The sequence below is a fragment of the Oncorhynchus keta genome, chromosome 31, assembly GCF_023373465.1.
Source record: "Oncorhynchus keta strain PuntledgeMale-10-30-2019 chromosome 31, Oket_V2, whole genome shotgun sequence".
In the NCBI taxonomy this organism is placed as follows: Eukaryota; Metazoa; Chordata; class Actinopteri; order Salmoniformes; family Salmonidae; genus Oncorhynchus; species Oncorhynchus keta.
The window spans coordinates 15861936-15885074 of NC_068451.1; the positions used below are offsets into that span (position 1 = coordinate 15861936).

At 41.3% G+C, this 23139-nt stretch overlaps 1 protein-coding gene across 5 annotated transcripts in view; it reads right to left on the reverse strand.

Moving 5' to 3' along the window:
- The window catches only part of LOC118364551 (protein cordon-bleu-like), a 59338-nt gene that overhangs the window by 34254 nt on the left and 1945 nt on the right, over nt 1–23139 (reverse strand). Inside the window, exons 1-7 of one of the 5 annotated variants that reach the window (XM_052489703.1) lie at nt 10565–10685; nt 9317–9532; nt 5963–6173; nt 3981–4209; nt 3007–3051; nt 2368–2456; nt 1876–1953 (exon numbers count right to left, since the gene is read on the reverse strand). In XM_052489703.1, coding sequence (XP_052345663.1) covers nt 1876–1953; nt 2368–2456; nt 3007–3051; nt 3981–4209; nt 5963–6173; nt 9317–9525 — 861 coding nt within the window. In that variant the 5' untranslated portion in view covers nt 9526–9532; nt 10565–10685. Of the gene's footprint in view, nt 1–1875; nt 1954–2367; nt 2457–3006; nt 3052–3980; nt 4210–5962; nt 6174–9316; nt 9533–10564; nt 10686–23139 lie in introns of those variants that run through there. The other 4 variants (XM_035746183.2, XM_035746187.2, XM_035746186.2 and 1 more) reach the window with 4 other exon arrangements.

Here is a 23139-nt window from a genome sequence, read left to right on the forward strand (position 1 = left end):
GGATCCGTGCTGTTGTTGTACTCAGCTGTTGGAACGGAATGTTCCATGCAGGGAATTGCAATGAATTCGTAGCATACGTTATGTAATCTTAAATCAGTTACAGACCAGAGCCAAAAAAGCTATTGGGTCTTTCTTTGTTATTAAAGTTTGGGAAAAGTTCACCTGAACATCTGTAATTACATGCTGGAGGAAATCTGAGAGCTAACCACAATGCCTATCACTCATGCATATCCAAGGTGGAAATGCATTTTAAGTGGAGTGCTCACTGCCAAGACGAGAGACAGATAGAACCGAACATGGCCATCTATGATGATTTAGAGGCAGCAACACGTCCTTATTGTCCTCTCCAAAGACAAAATGTGATCTAAAATAGTATCATTCAGTACAACAAAAAATAACCCTGGGAAAACAGACAGGATCATTTCTGGCATATGCCTTAGCATCTCTAGAACTGTGTCTCATAAGCAAAGCAATATCCTTTTCATTCCTTTAGATCATACACCATGTACACAGTCCTCAACATATCTTCCATCAGTTTGTCTAATGTTCTGTTCTATTCCAGTCTGTGTTATGAACAGTCCTCAACATATCTTCCCATCAGTTTGTCTAATGTCCTGTTCTATTCCAGTCTGTTATGAACAGTCCTCAACATATCTTCCATCAGTTTGTCTAATGTCCTGTTCTATTCCAGTCTGTGTTATGAACAGTCCTCAACATATCTTCCATCAGTTTGTCTAATGTCCTGTTCTATTCCAGTCTGTGTTATGAACAGTCCTCAACATATCTTCCATCAGTTTGTCTAATGTCCTGTTCTATTCCAGTCTGTGTTATGAACAGTCCTCAACATATCTTCCCATTTGTTTGGCCATTAGTGGTATCCAGATCAAGTAAATGTTGCCAGGTATAGTATGATGATGTAACATAATCGCTAAGATTACAGGGTGTGTGTGTGTGTGTGTGCGCGCGCCCCCTGGGGCTTGACTCAAATGAGCAAGAGAGATCCACCAAGTTCTTATGGGAAATCCAATAAAATACCCATATTGATTTGAGGTGTATCCCAGATGGATGCTGGTAATAGATTCCACTATAATTGTATAAAACTGATTAAATTACCTTCAAAACAGGTAGCCTGTTCAATGTTTGCTCTAATATAATAATGTTTTAGCACACATGCACACCACATTTAAAGAACTCCACGATGGAGTAGAAAAAATGTCCAGGAAACCGGCCCTACTGCTGTAACTACTATGGTTTTACAAACTTACTATTAAATACATTATATATGTCACTGAGTAAAGCTGATCAGATAATAAGAAATCATTCAAGGCTTTAATTTACTTCAGGTTGACTTGCTACAGAAACTTTAAATCCGTTAAAGTACTGTAATTGACTGAGGGGAATCAGAAGATGTGGGATCAGCTTGTCAAGTCTGCCCTCTAGTGGTAGATGAGCAGAACAACAGACAATCAGGCACAGGCTGAAAAGTAGGGTTGCGAAATAATGGTATCTTTCCCAAAATTCCTAGGTTTCCCATAAATCCTTGTTGGAGAGTTCTGGATTTCCTGCTTATTCCCTCCTGATTCTTTGAATTGTACAACCAAGATTTCTGGAAAAACTGGGAATTTTGGGATAGTTATGGGAATTTTGCAACGCTAGTGAAAAGAAAACCAAAGTTGAGCTCATGTGCTCTAATATCTGTTACAAGGTGGTGGGTTTTGGAAAATCTACAATAGAATAGTACTCAAGAGCATTATTTATTTTCTGCTAAATTAATGAGATTGCACTTATTGAATGAGATTTGAGATTTAAAAGAAAATATAATGCAAGACATCAAGTAACACACCCAGACATTTCAATGGGGTTAGTAGTACTTACATTGTAGTGTTTTTCAGTACTTTGAGTAATATTATTATCAAGACCATCCATGTCCATAGTAGGCGACTGTTCTTCAGTCTGAAATGGAATGTACATCTAACATGCAATGCATCAGAATGCAACTACAATAGAAACATGACATGCAGTTATTTCAGTTATTTGACAAATGATAGCAGTACTCCTACAGCGCTAGGGTTAAAAAAAAAAATCCACGGGGACAGCAAAATCTACAAGACTCATTATTTTTATGGAAAGCCATCATATATATGTTGAGCTCAAGAATAACAGTAGCTATTTCAGTAGAAGATTTAAGACAGAAAAAAAATATGATTATTTTTCCTGCATTTGAACATACATTAGTAGTAAGTCAACAGTTTGAAGTCAGCTGCAGACACACACTCTATGTTCTAGATGGCATTATGGTGTTAAGTTAGCCAAGCCAATGGGATAAATGTCACTCTGTTGGAACACAAGTGAACTGTGCCGCCTTACCTTTGATTTCCTTCTGTTGAACTTTAAGAATCCGAGCAGGCCTTTGTTCTCGGCCCCACTGACACTTGAGGTGTTGGAACGGAAGTATTCTAACAATGAATGGACAGACACTAGGTTTCAGTTCACTCCGAAATGAAAGGGTTGGCTCACTGAGCTAAAAATAAAAGGTTTTCATTCATGCAGTTCATTCATTAACCAATGGGATGAAATAAACCACAGCTAGAAATATACTATACTACATTATGCAAGTCATGGCAGTTATTAAAAGTTTAACTCAAGCATACAACAAAAAATATTCCCCATAACCACACACTCTCAAGCCTCTATCTACAATCAGGCAGTTTCAACAGTAGATGGCACTACAACTCAACTTTTCCTATATGACAGGGCATCTATTCTTCAACCTCAAACAGTCATAACACACTGTAAGCCAGAAGGAAAGGGAAATAATATTGACTGTATCTTATATTGGATCTAAGATATGTAAAACAAGCAAACGAAACACGCAAGATTGTCCCATGAGGAGAAAAGGAATGGCAAAGTGGGGTTAATGTGACTGTACAAGTGACTGTTAAGCTACAGGTAATGTCAGTACAGCATTGTGGACGGGAACAATAAGCAGCATTCAGACAGTAATACCTGGGTAATTTAGAGCAGGTGCAGAAGACATTTTAGGTTGACGAACTGGAAACAATCACAGGATTTCAACAACATTAAGGGTCCTTGTTGCAATGCAGACTATCCTTAACTACACAAGATTCTCTCTTTAGCAAAACTATACATCATTTCCTATGTCATTGGCTATGCAACCCCCCACCCCAATTCCCCCTTTTCTGCCTACAGAAAAGGGGGAAACAGTGAAACTACCAACAACACTGACTATGGTATTTGACAAGTGCCTCTAGTTTAACTCAAGCATCAGTACATCTCACTAGGCTTCGTAGGTAGTGTTCTCATGACTAACCGTATATATTGCCTCTCTAAGGGCAGAGTCATAGGGGGCAGAGTACACATACTGGAGGGCAAGTGCTTATCGAAGCTCATTTAACCAAATATGTAAACACAAGCTCACTTATTTATTCTGCAGAGCCACCCTGATAAGATGAACTAGCCCAGACTGAATTACACCCCATGTAAACATTACAGGCGCAGATGTAGCTAGCTGCAGTAAGAAAGTAATGCATGGTACTTTGATTCAAAACAATCTCACGTGTAAGTGCTGATTATAGATGCATTCAGGGTGTAAAAGCGTGACAGAAAACAACGGAGAGAGCTCAAATTAAATATACGATTAAACAGGTTGAGAAGAATAAGAGGAACAGTAATAGTTTGTTAACAGAGATATGTTGGTACAGTTAGCCTGATCTCAGATCTGTTTCTGCTACAATGTCAACTCCTTAACATTTCAAACTTGATTTGATCTGGGACCAGGTTAACACTGCAGATATCATGTGAGGACATGGAATAGCCTGGTCCCAGATCTGTTTGTGCCATCTTGTCAACTCCTATAATCATTGTAGTACCGTAGGATGACCATAGGAATTGGCAAGAAATATGCCACCATTCTATAGGAAGAGATGGAGGGAGATGGGGGTATAAGGTGGTTTAATTACCAAGAGTCTGGTCCAGTACGTACAGCTCTCTGATTCCTAGCTCGCTCAGACACTTGTCTAGCTCCAGCTCATGGTTGCTGACATTGTCCTTCAGCAGCAGGACATGGGCCGGGTCAAAGTCACACTTCTCACAGATGGCTGGGACCAAGCTCCCCAGGGGCACCAGGGGACTCACCCTCACCACCGCCTTCTGGCTCCTGTGGTAGTTCACCACCAGACGCACCGTTTTCTTTACAGGGAAGACAGAGTGACTTTAGTGCCAATGGATGAATACAGTATTAAAGAGAATTAGAGAACGTCCTATGTTCAAATAGTGTTTGTTTGGCCTTGACCTTGCCTGCAATCATGCCGATCTGGCACTTCAGTCAGGCTCAATCAAATGCTCAAAGTATTGAAATAAAACGTACAATTTGCACCCATGTCTAAGTTCAGTAATTAAACGGGACTTGATAGTAAAGATCTCAGCAGTTCACATTCAATGGGAAAAACTAGGGTGGAAAATATTGAGAGAGACAAAAAAAGGTTTGTGTCAGAATCATAGGATAAACCATGATTAACTAAAAACTTCACTCCACCTCACTTAAAAAGAGGTTATGCTTTACTTTCAGCTTTTCCCTTAGAACGTAGACATTTGTTGACAGGCCTGGGGGAGGAGGGGGGGGTGAGACTGGGGGTCATTCAAGACTAGCACTCTAAGGTAACTGAGGCTGGGAGCCAAGTCGAGGCCTGACAGAGAGGGCCTGTGTGTGGGCAGCCACTGCCTGGTCAGTCCCAGGGTGTTTGGTGAGAGGGATCACAACAACAGAACCAGCAGCACTAAGAGGGTTGAGGTGGTTGTTATGAAGAACACAGGTTGCATCCCAAATGGCACACTATATAGTGCATTATTTTTAACAAGGTCCCATAGGGATCTGGTCAAAAGTAGTGCACTATATAAAAAGTACGGTGCCATTTGGGACAAACAACAAAAGATACTGTTATCATGGAGGCCATGACGGTCACACACCAGTACACAATGTACAGACTTCAAGACTCTCCTTCTGAAAACATCATGTCAAACACTTACCAGTCAAGGGTGTGTAACAATCACAAGCACAACTGTTTTTGTGTGTGGCTCTTTGCTAATATTTACAGAAGCAAATTATTTTAAAAAAGGGGTTTATACTGTACATGCTTATTACAAATCATAAAATCCTCTACAACCACATCATAATGCATTATACCGGTTGGCTTTAAGTAAAATGTTACCCACAATGTCGATGACTCAGAGTGAAATAGTGCCAGACTATGGCCATCTGTCAAAGGGAGGTCAAAGGGAGGTCAAAGGGAGATAGGGGGAGCATGGGCAGTGAGGCCTGAGAGTAGAGTAGGAATAATGCATGGTAACTAAAGGTAAGGCACTCATGAAAAATTCACATGCTAGGTAAGTAGGAGGAGACTAGGAGACACTGGAGACAGAGAGAGAAGACACTCAATCAGCCACCGAGAGCCGGTAATAATCCCACTGGTTTAGAGACTGGCTCTACAACACCTGCTGCCTACCTTAGCATGAGCCCTTTTTGGTTTTTGTGGTCTTTCCTGCTGCAACGATTTAGTGTCAAAAGGTAAAGAAGGGCGATCGCACGGTTACATAGAGAATCATACATCACATTTCCCAGGTGTCAAAGGTTAGGTTCAATGAATGCTGAAAACAACTTATTCATTGTATCCCAAAAACAGTCAAAGATAGCCACCCGTGCACTACAACAGCAAAAGGCCCAGACCAGAACAAACTAATTTCCAATAACTTCATGAAGTGCAACATACATGTGCATTCATGGAAGGCTAAACAGAGGATAACTATGAATTCTCAAGTTACAATAAACACAGCTCATTTCTTATTAACAGTCACATTGCACCTACATATCCTCAATCAGTAGAACAGTATCAAACAAACACACACAGATCTCTCTATATCAGGGTCAGGATCAGTAGGTACTCACCTCTGGCACTTTAGGCGGATGTTTCCGCACCACTTTGTCCTGCAACACTTTCTCCCTGATGCTTATGGCAACAACGTCCAGGGACCCCAGCAGGCTGTTGGGCTTGAAGGCTAGGGACAGGCCCTCGCTGGACAGCAGCTCCAGGGTGTGATAGGCTGGGTTCAGGTGGTACCGGCTGCACAGATCCACCAACAGGTCCATGAGCGCCTTGCTGCACAGAGAGGTGAAAGCAGCACAGGAAGCCAGGCTGAGTCACAGACAGGAAGCCAGGTAGAAGTAGAGTCACAGGCTCGTCAGAGTAGAGTAGAGCGTAGCGGGACAGAATAGACCAAGGTAAGTCCCTATTCTCTAGTTAGCTCACTTCTTTGACCAAGGACCACTACTTTTGACAAGACCGCTATGGGCTCTGGTCAAAAGTAGTGCACTATATAGGGAATAGGGTGTCGTTTGCGATGTGACCTGACTGACAGATAGGGTTACCTCCTTTAGCTCCAATAGGAATACCTGTAATTACACTCATGCCGCTCGGCTTACAGCATTAGATAAGCCTGCAAATTGGTACATAAAAGGCTGATTTAATGATCTGAACTCAGTGACGTGTTAAATTAATTACAGATAGGAAATCTAGCCTTAGTCAATTGACAATAAAATACCCATCTGGTCTACTTATAATATATGTATGCAGGGAAGGAAATTAAGCTAGCCTGAGGCTAGTACTTTGCAAATAGGGCTAGTAGAAAATGTGCCAAACTAGCCCGTCAGGCGAGTGGCATTTTGTATTTCAAATATGAAATGGCACAGATTTGGCTAGAATAATGTAACCTGCCTGGGCTAGTAAAAATTGTAGTCTACTAGCCTGACTGGCCAGTGTCCTAAATCCTTCACTTGAGAATGTAGAATATCTTAATCAATCCTGATACAATGTTCAGTTTTTGAGCGTCATATGAAGTCCCATGTCATGGAATGCAGAACGTCAACTGACGAGGTGTGAAAGGGTAACGGTCAACCCAGGACAGAGAGAAACTCAAGGATGCTTTCTACTGTCTGCTGGGAGAAGACAGCTCATATGACCAAAGTGCTAAAGGGCTGCTCTGAACAACCAACAAATACCAGGGCAAAGGTTGCTCATCACAAGTCTTACAACTGCATCATAATGCATTACACATTAGCTGTAGGATGGAGAATTATGGTTCGTTCGAAAATAACAATGTATTAATTTATACTACAACTTTCTTCTTAGAATAACGTATCTAGCTAGCAAATGAGGCTTTGACAAGACACTGGAAACACAACACATTGAGCTGTATTACCTATCATAATGAAAACAGTGTGACAAAACCCTTACACACCATAATGGAGAGGATGTTGCCTAACTGCTTCCTGCACACATGAACCAGGTGATTACAAGACATTTATGACACCTGGATGAAACTCCCTTGGGTTTTATCATGCACTGAGACAGCAAAACATATTTCCCATAAATCAAATGACAGTCAGACACACTTCATTTGGATTGTCCAGATTTCACATCTGTAAAGGCTCTACAGATGGTCGTACTATCAACAAACTATCTGTTGATAAGCAACTGTATGCTAAGGTTACGGTTAGGGTTAGTTTTAGAACAAAGGTAGAGTTTAAGGTTAGGGCTAGAGATGTGAGATGTGATTTCTGCTCAGTAATGTGTGAATCTATATTGAACAAAAATATAAATGCAACAATTTAAAAGATTTTAATGAGTTACAGTTCATATAAGGAAATGGATGTGGATCAGAAAACCAGTCTGGTATCACCACCATTTGCCTCATGCAACGCGACACATTTCCTTCCACAGAGTTGATCAGACTGTTGATTGTGACCTGTGGAATGTTGTCCCACTCCTCTTCAACGGCTGTGCGAAGTTGCTGGACATTGGCGGGAACGCTGTCATTCTAGTCGATCCAGAGCATCCCAAACAATGGGTGACATATCTGGTGAGTATGCAGGCCATGGAAGAACTGGGACATTTTCAGCTTCCAAGAATTGTGTACAGATCCTTGCGATATGGGGCCGTGCATTATCATGCTGAAACATGAGGTGATGGCGGCGGATGAATGGCATGACAATGGGCCTCAAGATCAAGACCATCCCGCAGGTGATCTCAAGACCATCCCAAAAAAGCCGGATGTGGAGGTCATGTGGATGTGGAGGTCATGGACTGGCGTGGTTACATGTGGTCTGCGGTTTTGAGGCTGGTTGAACTGTCAAATTCTCTAAAACGACATTATGTTAGAGAAAATAACATTCAATTCCCTTGGCAACAGCTCTAGTGGACATTCCTGCAGTCAGTATGCCAATTACACGCTCCCTCAAAACTTGGAGCGATCTATGGCATTGTGTTGTGTGGTAAACCTGCACATTTTAGAGTGGCCTTTTATTGTCCCCAGCATCAGCTACTTCATATGGGGCCGCATTGGTTAGAGCGTTGGACTAGTAACCGGAAGGTTGCAAGTTCAAACCCCCGAGCTGACAAGGTACAAATCTGTCGTTCTGCTCCTGAACAGGCAGTTTACCCACTGTCCCACTACCCACTAGGCCGTCATTGAAAATAAGAATTTGTTCTTAACTGACTTGCCTAGTTAAATAAAGGTTACATAAAAAAAATATGCCACACCTGTCATGTGGATGGATTATCTTTACAAAGGAGAAATGCTCACAAAGTGACAAACAAATTCGTACAACAAATGTGAAAGTAATAAGCTTCGAATTAGAATTTTGTTTAATAACTAGTTGAAATGTTACTGATAGTCTAAAGATGGACTATTCAAATGAAGTGTTACCCAAATTACTTGGCAGTAATTTAGAGTAAAAGCCAATGGAAAAGACGGCCCCAAGTGAGAGAGATGACGACCACTGTACGAGCCTGATGCCAGATCAGTTCTCTGTCCAGAGCAGTTGGCAAGACTTCACAGACAGACCTGGGATCACTGTCCTATATTGGTTCACAAAAAATACTGTTAGAAACTCTCACATGCCACTCATTAACAGAAGCCCTTGTCTTGTTTTCTGCATGAGGGCTGGAGTCCTGGATGGCCTAGTCTGATTCACTCACTGCTCCAGCAGAAAAAGAGAGAGACCCTCATTAAGGCCAGAGAGGCTCTGGCAGGTCAGCTTCTCACAACACACGCACGCACACACACACAAACACACACACACAGAGAGAGAGAGAGATTCTGGGAAACTGAATGGAACCTTGAAAAGGCCTCACCGATCAGATACCAAAGGCCACATGCATAAGAGTCTGTGAATTGAGGGTCGCAGGGTTAATGTGTACGTGTGCATATGCATATGTGACGAGTGTGTGGTGTTGCCTGTCACCTGCCGTCCACTGTGCTGCTGGTCTGGTAGCCTTGAGGCAGAGTGATGTGGAGGTCTACACTGGTCCTCATCATGTTCTCCTTGGTGTCCATCACCATGCTGCCCATACTGCCCTGCGCTGAGCCTCCCCCGTCAGGCACTGCGTTACGGAAGATTCTCCTCGGGGCGGGCTCGGGGGCCAGGGGCGGAGGGGGGGCTCGGGACTTCATCCTCTTCCTGAGGGATGGACAGAGGTTAGGCATAAGGTTAGGGATAGGCATACGGCTAAGTTTAGTTTTATAATCAGATATCTTAGAGCGAAATTGTCATGTGCAGATTGGCCGGATTGTGGCAACTTAATTAATTTCTCTATGTTGTTTTGTTTTCTCCCAGAAAAGGCAGTCCGGACATCATGGTGATTCAAAGGGAAATAGAATAGACAAGACTTTGAACAACATTGCTGTTTTCCACTGGGATAGGTGACAACGAACATAACAAAGGCAACTTGAATGGCAATGACTTTCTGTCTTTCAGTGAGATTACATAAGCAAGTCTGTCTCCAGATATGCAACGGTTGTTTATTGGTTGGCAGGGTCACAGTGGTCCGTGTTGTGATATACCATTCAAATCTGACACCAAGGACTTTCCGTATCATGATTTGTTCATTATAATAAAAACTTGATGCGGTGATGTTATTTTATAAATATAAAAAAGGGGAGGTGCTCTACAAGCCTCTCCGGGTTTTGAACCCCTCCTACACAAGCTCTTTTCCTTTGCCTTTTGAACCTTTATCATATTGTTTTGTAGTTTCTTGTGTGCAAATAAATAAATAAAATATTTCATACAGCATAGAGATGATGTAACCATCTAAACACACAAGGATAAAGATAACCAGCATGCATTGCAATTCATCCAAACTCATGTCTGTCATTATACTGTATAATGCTTCAATATATATATGAATGAATAGGCATAAGGCGGCAGCTCTACACTGCACCAAAATACATGGCACTAACTGCACCGATGGCAGGACTTTGAAAGAAGATTATGTAAATCATTAGTGGTCCTAACTTTCACTACACCTGACTCTGTATGTATTTGACACGTGTCAGGAACCAATTGTAGCCTTGTCTCAGCACACACCATTATCTCAACTATAATATACAGTTTACAATGATTCATGCCTTTTCCCTTCTAGGTATGTTGAATAGCTACACACTTTCTCCCTACTGAGCAAACAACAGTATGAGATAAATCTGCACCACTCACGTCAAGTCAGTCCTTGGGCTTTTGATTAAGCGTTCTATATATCAGTCCATGGGGCTACAGGGAAAAGAGCTCTTCTAGGAGCCTCGAAGACAACTTGTTCTATGAAGGTGGAGAGTAGGCGTGCATGTGAACATTCAACAAACTACCGTGCTTAGACTCTAACCTCACCTAAGTTAATGATTAATAACTAAGTCCGGCATCCATCCACAGCCCCAGAGTAATTGAACCATTGAACCACAATTGTTCAAAACAAAACACCAGAGAGAGGGCAATGAAATGAAAAGAACTTCATGATCAAAACCAGTGTACTGCAGTATACCACTATGAATGGGTCAGGGAGAATGCACATGTGTGTTTGATATTGGGACAACAACTCGTACACCTCCGCTCGAGACTGAGATCTTAGCATGCCCTTGTCTCCAGAGTCAGCCAACGCACACACATGCACGCACACACAAATGCGCACACACACACGCTTTTGGGCGATGAGAGAATCTCCTAAAGAGAGAAGAAAACTCAGTTTCTGAGCTGGGCAGTAAGTGCAGTTTTCTGAGTGACTGGGTTACAAATGGACCTTTCACAGAACCATTCAGTCCGCTCTCTCCACTTCATTGGTCAGTTGTGAAAGGAATCAACCCGAGATATTATGTTTTAACTGAACACACAATCCAATGGAAACACATACAAGATTTTGTTGAATGACTGTGAGAAGGTCACTTCTGGTGACTTTCTTTAAAGGACATTGTACTCCAAAATACATGAACATTAAATTATGTTCTCTTCCTTTGAAACTAATCTGTAAATCAAGGACAGTTTCATTTTATCACCAGACAATTCTATATTAACCCTAACTGGGTACAGATGTCAGTTCAGTGTCTATTCCACGTTGGTTCAACGTCATTTCATTTAAATTATGTGGAAACAACGTTGATTCAACCAGTGTGCCCAAAGCTCGCCTCGGCAAAATAAAACAAATACTACTAATAATAATTCAATAAAGGTTAAAAATGTTTTTGGAAGTAGTGGCAATGATTTAGTAAATCCAGTGCCTTCAGAAAGTATCCACACCCCTTTACTTTTCCACAATTTTGGTGTTATAGCCCAAATTTAAAATGGATTCAATTGAGATCTTGTGTCTACACACAATACCCCATAAAGTCAAAGTGCAATGTTGATTGTAGAACAATTCATTAAAAAATGTTAAAGCTGCAATGTCTTAAGTCAATAAGTATTCAACCCCTTTGTTATGTCAAGCCTAAATATGTTCAGGAGTAAAAATGTGCTTAACAAGTCACATAACAAATGTTGCATGGACTCAATCCATATTCAATATGGTGGTTAAGATAATTTTTTAATGACTACCCAATCTCTGTACCCCACACATACAGAGAATTGTAAGGTCCCTCAATTGAGTAGTGAATTTCAAGCACAGACTCAACCACAAAGAACACACAAAGTGTGGCAAAGAAATTAACATTTTGTCCTGAATACAAAGTGTAATGTTTGGAGCAAATCCAATACAACACATCACTGATTATCACTCTTCATATTTTCAAGCATGGTGGTGGCTGTATCATAATATGGGTATGCTTGTCAACAGCATGGGTTAGCCTAAATCTACACGAGTTGCATACCACCACGACATTATATGTTCCTGAGTGACCCGGGTTACAGTTTTGGCTTAAATCAGCTTGGAAATCTATAGCAAGACTTGAAAATGGCTGTCTAGCAATCATCAACAATCCATTTCAATAATGTTTTAAAGAATAATGGGCTAATATTGTCCAGTCCAGGTGGGCAAAGCTCTTAGAGACTTACCCCCAAAGACTCACAGCTGTAATCATTGCAGGATTATATTGCAGTAGGGATTGTCATAGATAGTTACAGTATGATATGGTCAACAACACCACCCCACAGTACAGCACAGGGCACTACAGTAGGGAGTATCCAGTGACTAACCAACCAGCTAGGTGTTGAGAGGAGTGGCCTACTACTGCTATAAACTTAACCTAGCTGTTTAGACCCAGTGGGAGTGTGTAAGCATCACAACAAGCCCCACAGCACAGGAACCGCAGTAGCTGTAGGGTATCTAGCTAACCAGTGAATCGGTACTACTTCTATAATCTGACCTGGTAGTTTGTTACCCTGGTGTTGTGTTAGACTGATTACGAGATTAGTCTCTGTGTGCATGGGAATGTTCACATTCCAAGGCCCAAATAAGACTCTGCTCCACTCTAGGCAACTATCCAGTTAAAATAAGTTAACCCCTCTGTGCTATTTCTGCCACAGGGCTCAAGTTCATATCAATAATGCTCTCTGTTGTATTGGACAACAATAAAGGAAGCAGGGAGTCAGTGGGAGATACAACTCACTCTGCAAGGAAAGACTGATAAGAGCTTGTACTGTATGAGGTTCTTAAGTTATCCTGACAAAATAATTCTGGAAATATAAATATTCCTTCTTTCTCTGGGTCTTATTAAAATAGTGGAATATGTTAGTAGAGTTTGGGACTGTAGTGTATTAGAAGCAGGGAAGCAGGAGCCAGTTTAGACCTGATGAAGAGAGACGTACACAATGACAACCTGTCATTTTAGAAGTTGAAGTTAGGGGAAACACTAGTGCATCCCAAATGGCACCCTAATCTGTATATGGTGCATCACTTTTGAGCAGAGCCCTATAGACCCTGGTCAATCTAATGCAGTGCACTATAAAGTGAATAGTGCGCCATTTGGGACGCAGGGACTGTGGTGAGAGACACCTATGCAGCACAATGGGATTAGACCCAAACAATGGGAGCACTATCCTTTAAAAAGTAGACACTGCATTTAGGCATACTATGGAGTAATAAAACAAAAGTGACCCATTTCACTCCAACAGACATGTATTTTACTGACCATAATTAGCATATGAAATACCTGCATATTATTAGTAACTCCATACTATACTACATATGAACTAGGATCCTATTGGAACATACACACAGTACACAAATAGTAGTAAGGTAAAGGAAAATCTTAATATTCTATTTCCTGATATTATAGTGCTTTTCTTAGCATACAATAACATGAAGGAACTGATCAAAATATAAACATTGAAGATTTGATTTCAATGTTTTTATTAATAATATGAAAGGAGAAAGAGGAGAATAAACAAGTAAATATCAGGAAATATAATACTTATTTGGATAATTATATAGTTCACCCATTGTCTGCTAAAGCAGCTTGATCTGGTTTTAGAAATCTTTGGCCATCTCATTTGGGATCTTTCAATACCACAACAGACTAGCTATTGATTAAGGACTGAGGAAGAAAAAAAAAATCTGCCTTCATTTGGAGGGTGTCCAAGTGCTGAGAGAGAAAGAGAGACTGTCAGCACACATCAATGAAAGACTGTGGATTGCTACTAGTGTTCCCATAGACTTCCAGTAATTGAGCCAACGACTATCTACATGTATTTAAAAGCACATCTCGGCAGATATAATATAAAATATATATATATAAAGCCTCCTGAGTGGTGCAGCGGTCTAAGGCACTGCTTCGCGGTGCTTGAGGAGTCACTAGAGACCCGAGTTCAATCCCATGCCATGACGCAGCCGGATGCAACCGGGAGACCGATGAGGGGGGAACATAATTGTCCCAGCTTCGTCCGGGATAGGGAAGGGTTTGGCCTGCTGGGATGTCCTTGTCCCATTGTGCTCTGGTGACTCCTGTGGAGGGCTGGGCGCATGCACACGGACATCGGTCCCCAGTTGTATGGTGATTCCTCTGACACATTGGTGTGGCTGGCTTCCGGGTTACAAGAGCAGTGTGTCAAGAAGCAGTGCGGCTTGGCAGGGTCACGTTTCGGAGGACGCATGGCTCTCGACCTTCGCCTCTCCTTAGTCCATATGGGAGTTGCAGCAATGGGACAATTGGATATCACGAAAAAGGGGTAAAAAGTTACAAATTAAATAAACAAATATATAAAAATATATATATATAAAATATATAAATATATATAAAAATATAAATATATATATATATAAATATATATAAAAATATAAATATATATATAAATATATATAATGGACAAAAAATGAGCTTTTCTTTCAAAAACAAGGATATTTCTAAGTGACCCCAAACTTTAGAACAGTTGTGTGTGTGTATGTATATATAAATATATACACACACAATTGTTCAAAAGTTTGGGGTCACTTAGAAATATCCTTGTTTTTTAAAGAAAAGCTCTCATTTTTTGTCCATTAAGGAACAGACGCCTCACAAGTACTCAACTGGTAGCTTCATTAAATAGTACCCGCAAAACACCAGTCTCAACGTCAACAGTGAAGAGGCGACTCCGGGATGCTGGCCTTCCATGCAGAGTTGCAAAGAAAAAGCCATATCTCAGACTGTCCAATAAAAAGAAAAGATGAGCAAAAGAACACAGACACTGGACAGAGGAACTCTGCCTAGAAGGCCAGCATCCCGGAGTTGTCTCTTCACCGTTGACGTTGAGACTGGTGTTTTGCGGGTACTATTTCATGAAGCTACCAGTTGAGGACTTGTGAGGCGTCTGTTTTTCAAACTAGACACTAATGTATTTGTCCTCTTGCTCAGTTGTGCACCGGGGCCCCGACTCCTCTTTCAATTTTGGTTAGGGCCAGTTTGCACTGATCTGTGAAGGGAATAGTACATAGCGTTGCGCGAGATCTTCAGTTTCTTGGCAATTTCTCGCATGGAATAGCCTTAATTTCTCAGAATCCAGAATAGACTGACAAGTTTCAGAAGAAAGTTCTTTGTTTCTTGCCATTTTGAGCCTGTAATCGAACCCACAAATTCTGATTCTCCAGATACTAAACTAGACTAAAGAAGGCCAGTTTGATTGCTTCTTTAATCAGAACAACAGTTTTCAGCTGTACTAGCAAAAGGGTTTTCTAATGATCAATTGGCCTTTTAAAATGATAAACTTGGATTAGCTAACACAATGTCTCTTTGGAACACAGGATTGATGGTTGCTGATAATGGGCCTCTGTACGCCTATGTAGATATTCCATTTTTAAAAATCAGCCGTTTCAAGCTACAATAGTCATTTACAACATTAACAATGTCTACACTGTATTTCTGATCAATTCAATGTTATTTTGCCTCCCGGGTGGCGCAGTGGTCTAGGGCACTGCAATTGTGCCACCCTGGGTTCGCGCCCAGGCTCTGTCGCAGCCGGTCGTGGGGCGACGCACAATTGGCCAAGCGTCGTCCGGGTTAGGGAGGGCTTGGCCGGTAGTGATATCCTTGTCTCATCGCGCGCGACTCCTGTGACGGGCCGGGCGCAGTGCTCGCTAACCAGGTCGCCAGGTGCACTGTGTTTCCTCTGACACATTGGTGCGGCTTGCTTCCAGGTTGGATGCGCGCTGTGTTAAAGCAGTGGTTGGGTCGGAGGACGCATCGCTTTCGACCTTCGTCTCTCCCGAGCCCGTACAGGAGTTGTAGCGATGAGACAAGATAGTAGTTACTAACAATTGGATACCACAAAATTGCGGAGAAAAGGGGGTAAAATTCACACAATTTTTATTTTTTTAATGCTATTTTAAACAGACAAAAAAATTGCTTTTCTTTCATAAACAAGGACATTTCTACGTAATTACTTTTGAACGGTAGTATGTATATAAATATATACACATACATACACACACACAATACCAGTCAAAAGTTTGGACACACCTACTCATTCAAACGTTTTTGTTTATTTTTTACTATTTTCTACATTGTAGAATAACAGTGAATACACCAAAACCAAGTGAAGCTGGTTGAGATAATGCCAAGAGTGTGCAAAGCTTTCATCAAGGCAAAGGGAGGCTGCTTTGAAGAATCTCAAATATAAAATATTTTGATTTGTTTAACACTTTTTTGGTTACTACATGATTCCATGTGTTATTTCATAGTTTTGATGTATTCACTGTTATTCTACAATGTTATTCTAGAAAATAGTAAAAATAAAGAAAACCCTGGAATGAGTAGGTGTGTCCAAACTTTTGGCTGGTACTGTGTGTGTGTGTGTGTGTGTGTGTGTGTGTGTGTGTGTGTGTGTGTGTGTGTGTGTGTGTGTGTGTGTGTGTGTGTGTGTGTGTGTGTGTGTGTGTGTGTGTGTGTGTGTGTGTATATAAAAAATATATATATTTTTTGCAGCGGTTGCAACAATTTAGAGCCACCTCTGCTAAAATAATATAGGGGAAACACTACCTTGAGAATCTCTTTAACCCTTCCACACGTAATAACTACTGCTATTGTTGTCGGTTGTCACTCGAGTTTCCCCCCTATTGAGCAGAGGACAGACAGTGAATACCCTCACCCTCAGCCACTCCACAGAGCAACAATGGCAGCATGCTCTCTGGGAGCCATGTGTTCTCATAGCAACCTATATTTACACCACTAGGAGAGAGAGAGACTTGCTCTCTATTTGGTAGCAGCTGGGTATTTATGACTGATAGAAGTATCCTGCAGAAAGTGAATGACCCACATGCATCTAGGGGACATTTGAGCTCCACAGAGGCATTTGTTTGCAGTTGCTGAGAGCATGCAGCTTCCTAATTCAGCATATGCCCTGACTCTCAAATGACAAACCACTCGAAGGGGTAGACTAAAGCCCACCCTGTTTTATTGCTGAGATGGCAAGGTCTTCATTGGCTTTCTGATGATAACAACCTGGCCTGTGTTCTCTGAAGTGTCCATTTAAAACTGTATTTGGCTCTACTACAATACAATACCCAGTTCTCCGAGCACAGTAACACGGAAAACACCAACAGGTAGCCTAAAGTCAAATCAGTATAATAAAAAAATGTACCAAGAACTAGATCATGAAGGTTGTATTGGTTTTTAAATGAAAACATAAGCCCACGAATATTTTCATATATTTGCCTTGCTGTTTTCATTATGTTGAGGTTATGGTTCGCGGTGTATCCAAAGTTTTTGGGGGTGTATTATTTTTATTGTGTATAGATTTAAAATGTTTCCCTTTTTAGATAATGATAGCGGGTGAGTCACTATTGAGGCCTATGTGGATGTTTCGGTTGTAGACTATGTAGAGGACGTATTCCGTTCCAGTAGAGCACTCCAACATCACTCCTCCCCCCCATGGCCTCTTCCCAAATGCCATGCTCTATCATTACCCACCCACACACGCTACACCATGCTCAGAATACTCCAGCTATGCTAGCCTCGGACCATTACACACCATGCTCAGAATACTCCAGCTCTACTAGCCTCACACCTTTACACACCATGCTCAGAATACTCCAGCTCTACTAGCCTCGGACCATTACACACCATGCTCAGAATACTCCAGCTCTGCTAGCCTCGAACCATTACACACCATGCTCAGAATACTCCAGCTCTACTAGCCTTGAACCATTACACACCATGCTCAGAATACTCCAGCTCTGCTAGCCTCGAACCATTACACACCATGCTCAGAATACTCCAGCTCTGCTAGCCTCGGACTGTTCCAAAGCTGCTGGTTCTGGGAGGAACAGGACTGTACAACCACATCTCTGGGGGAACAAGTGAACACAGCTCCTTTGGCTCTAACAAATGTGCCTTCTGGAATAAATTACTCATTAGCAGCAAGAGAGAGAGATACATAAAAAAGAGAAGAGCATCTCTGGGCTGCCGTTCTCTCTGACGGCAGAGGCACCACTTGTCGTACTGTAACAAACCAGACACCACCCCTCTTCCCGTCACAGTAGTCAGAGACATGTAACCTAGGTGCCTAGATCTGGTCATCTGCTACTGGTTGGTTGGTGACTCAGGGCTGCCTGGTCTATGTATGACTGAAGGTGAGAGATCACATAAGTAATTACAGCCACACTCTTAGAAAACAGGGTTCTTTGGCTGTCCCTATAGGTAGGATCCTTTGGGTTCCATGTTAAATCAAATCACATTTTATTTGTCAAATACACATGGTTAGCAGATGTTAATGCGAGTGTAGCGAAAAGCTTATGCTTCTAGTTCCCACAATGCAGTAATAACCAACAAGTAATCTAGCTAACAATTCCAAAACTACTACCTTATAGACACAAGTGTAAGGGGATAAAGAATATGTACATAAAGATATATGAATGAGTGATGGTACAGAGCGGCATAGGCAAGATACAGTAGATGGTATTGAGTACAGTATATACATATGAGATGAGTATGTAAACAAAGTGGCATAGTTAAAGTGGCTAGTGATACATGTATTACATAAAGATGCAGTAGATGATATAGAGTACAGTATATACGTATACATATGAGATGAATAATGTAGGGTATGTAAACATTATATTAGGTAGCCTTGTTTAAATTGGCTAGTGATATATTTTACATCATTTCCCATCAATTCCCATTATTAAAGTGGCTGGAGTTGAGTCAGTGTCAGTGTGTTGGCAGCAGCCACTCAATGTTAGTGGTGGCTGTTTAACAGTCTGATGGCCTTGAGATAGAAGCTGTTTTTCAGTCTCTCGGTCCCAGCTTTGATGCTCCTGTACTGACCTCGCCTTCTGCATGATAGCGGGGTGAACAGGCAGTGGCTCGGGTGGTTGTTGTCCTTGATGATCTTTATGGCCTTCCTGTGACATCGGGTGGTGTAGGTGTCCTGGAGGGCAGGTAGTTTGCCCCTGGTGATGCGTTGTGCAGACCTCACTACCCTCTGGAGAGCCTTACGGTTGTGGGCGGAGCAGTTGCCGTACCAGGCGGTGATACAGCCCGACAGGATGCTCTCGATTGTGCATCTGTAGAAGTTTGTGAGTGCTTTTGGTGACAAGCCGAATTTCTTCAGCCTCCTGAGGTTGAAGAGGCGCTGCTGCGCCTTCTTCACGATGCTGTCTGTGTGAGTGGACCAATTCAGTTTGTCTGTGATGTGTACGCCGAGGAACTTAAACTTACTACCCTCTCCACTTCTGTAGAACCCTCTGTGGGCAGGGTTTTACATGGAACCCAAAAGGGTTCTAACATGGGAAAAAAAGGGTTCTTCAAAGGGTTCTCCTACTGGTACAGCCCCCAAAAAACTTTTGGGTACTAGATAGCACCATTTCTTTAAGAGTGTATGCATGCTGCATACCTAGTGAACAAATAATGACCAAGCATCCTCACTTTAAAGTACCTCAGGAATGTCTTAATGCAACTATTAAATAGAGCAAACACCATAGAGCAGTGTTCTGAAGTTATTTCAGAAGTAGGCTATTGACACAACAAATACATACAACTATTGTTTACTTATAAGATACATGGCTGAGTGGACCAAACAAAGCCTATGAAGCGAGATGGTGCAGTACTGAGTTAATAGGGTAATTCTTTTAGCATCCCATATTACTGCAGATATGTCAGTGTCCCAAAGAGCACCCCATTTCTATATCATGCACTACTTTTGACCAGGGTCCATAGGGCTTTGATCAAAAGTAGGGAATTATGTAGAGAATAGGTTGCCATTTGGGAAGCAGTCTAAGTCTCTGCTCTGATCCACTGACCGCTTCAGACCCCGGTCTCAGACCACCTCTTACTTAGCCATGACCCATGTCATGAGAAGACCTGTCCCCTTTAATAGAGACCGTGTTCCACGTATAGCCAACCCTTTACATCAGGTCTGCATCCCTACAGTATATAGTGCACTACTTTTGTACCAGAGCCCTATGGGCCAAGGTCAAAAGTAGTGCGCTATATAAGGAGTAGTGTGCCATTTGAGATGCAGACCAGGATTATACTGTATAACCTGGCCCTCTAGACCAGCTGCTGTGTGTGTGAAACCATCCCTGGTGGAGGGTAATATCCCACAGGACAGGGAGTAGAGCACTGAGCAGTGGGGACTGGGGAGGGAGGGAACAGAACAGCAGGAAATAACAATTAGCTTGTTCCATACTCCCTAAGCAGCTCCCTCAATTAACAAAGCTCTGCTGCAGGAAAGGACTCAGAGAAGCACATGTTATACCACTCCTCTTTTAGCCATAGACACTTCCAGTCAGAATGAGACGAACATATGATTATGGTATTTGTTAAATAAGGGGAGGCTACTGCAGTAAAGGTGTGAAAAAGGTAATAGATGTAAACTAGTGTCAGTAGTGTCAGTACTAGCATCACCGTATGATAACCTAAAGCATCATTATAATCAACAGCTGCTCTTCCTCTTACTCAGAGTCTGCCATCCACAGTGTGATGGTGCAGGTGAAATAACAATTAAACATCCAAACCAACCAATGTAAGAACAATGCCATTAATGAACACAGGATTACTACCACACCTAACCTAATATTTGGGGCTAGTCTCAACTGTACTGTACACTGATCAGTCTTCACCTCAAACCCACCTACCACACAATCCTCAGACTACACAGTCTGACAGTGGCCCAAAATAGGTCCTGTAGCTTAGTGCTCAACTTGTGTTCAAACAGCCCCTCATATCCACCATGCAGGAGAGGACAGTGCAACTAGTCAACAGACTGCTGTAGAGTAATGACACACTTAAAACGTGTTCATTTTGCCCTCTTGACTACAATAATTACATTTCAAAGCCATCGATTCCCTAAAATGGTATGCATGTGTGTCTATATAATTATGATGTAACCTACCAATAAGTTGAAACGTATTCTCTTCAAAACTATTCTTACTTGAGTTGTAACTGCGTAAACAATAGTAAAACTGATAGGGCTGGTCCCAATACAAGTAGAGCATATGCACTGAAGAGTCCATGGAAGTAATTAATCTGCTGCGTGTGGTAGCAGTGAGAATTATTTGTTAAAGACTAATGCCAGGCAGTCAGAGAACTATTTATAAAGAATAGTGCCAGGCAGTCAGAGAACTATTTATAAAGACTAGTGCCAGGCAGTCAGGTCATTTTAAACCCGATGGCCAGTAAAACAGGAGTAGTTATTTCCAGCCATATACCACCGCTAACAGTACATCACTGCTCTCTCATTTAGCAAAAAGCTTAAAATGATATTTTCTTGAAAAACAAATAGAAATGCCTGCTCTGTAGACAATTTGGGCTTAGACCCATTAATACACCCTTATAGATGGTCCCTTAGCTCAGACACAACAACACCAGGCCCAGGCATTTACAGTAGTAAACACACACAATTCTAATCAAGACTGTTGGCCTAGGTCTGTACACTTTAGCCTTTTAGACCTGGGACTGGGACTGCTCATAGCGCCTAAAAACACACACAATGCTCCAATTCACACAAAAGAGAAACAACAAATAGACTCAAGCTAACTCCAGAGCTGTTATACTATAACTGTTTGTCACAATATACATGAAGTATCCACATGGTTGAAACACACCAAAATAGTAAGCCGGACTATTCTGCAATTGTGTCATCTTCTTTATGACAATGTGCAAAATAAATATACACATAAAATTAAACACATACTGTTGTGATCAGGATTGGACTCCCTATAACGTCCTATAGCAAAATAAGGCAGAGCAGGGCTAGGAAGAGCAAGGCTCTCTGGGCGAGCTAACCAAAAAAGGCTGTCTGGAATCTCAGGATGTCTGAAAGTTTTGTCCCAAATGGCACCCTAATCCCTATGTAGTGTACTACTTTTGACCATAGGACACTGGTCAAACGTAGTGCACTATACTATATAGGAAATAGGGTGCCATTTGGGACGTAACCCATCTCCTCAGAAGTGGACATTCTTACCTCCCTGTGAGTGTTTTATGGGCTCCGTTTCACTTTAAACCTCCCTTCTTGTTCTTGCCATGTAAAATAAAGCTGCTAACGCCTCTGTGATGACGTTAGGCTGTTCTCCTTTTGTCAGTAAGTCAGCTAACAGATGGCAGATGTCATAGTAATCTAAAGAGAACCTTTTTACCAACTGGTAAAGGTAATACATTTGACATGTTTCGTTGAGATTTAAAAAAATATTAATCTAATAACTGAGTTGTTCCCCGAAATGAGTGCCTTTTGCATCCTTTCATATTTTAAGAAGAAATTGTGGACAAATATTGAATTTGAAAAACCTGTTATATTAAATAAAGTACCCTTTAATATAGATCACATAGAAATTCAATTAATCTGTTTTTTTATATGACTAAAAACCTTTGGCATTTTGACATGTCCCTCTGACTTCCAGGAAGATTTTAACTCACTTAACCCCAAGTTTTCATCATCATTGTAAAGCCATAGTTTTGTTGCTTTGATAGTCATTTATGAAAACTATTATTTATCTCATGTGATTAGTGATTCATTTTAAGGTGATAATTAAAAAAAAAAAAAAAATTAAAGGTCAGCCCTGTTGAACTCACATTCATTTTTAAAAAATAACATTGATCATCTAATAGTCAAATCATAGTCTAAAAGCAAGTGAGCTGGTTCTACACTTTTTTTTTCTTTTTTTTTTTTACAATTTTCTGGTATTTTGTGGTGGAAAACTGAGCGGATCGAGCATAACACATCTATCTACCTTGTTACCAAAACTAGAAATGTTTTACAAATGTTTTGTTGTTGTGAAGCTTGCATTTAATATTCCCTGCACACAACAAGCTTCCATTATCCCTGTCAAGGGGATTTAATGTCTGATTTAATAAATCCTCAACCCTGTAAATAGGCACTTACTACAGTCATTTCTTTAT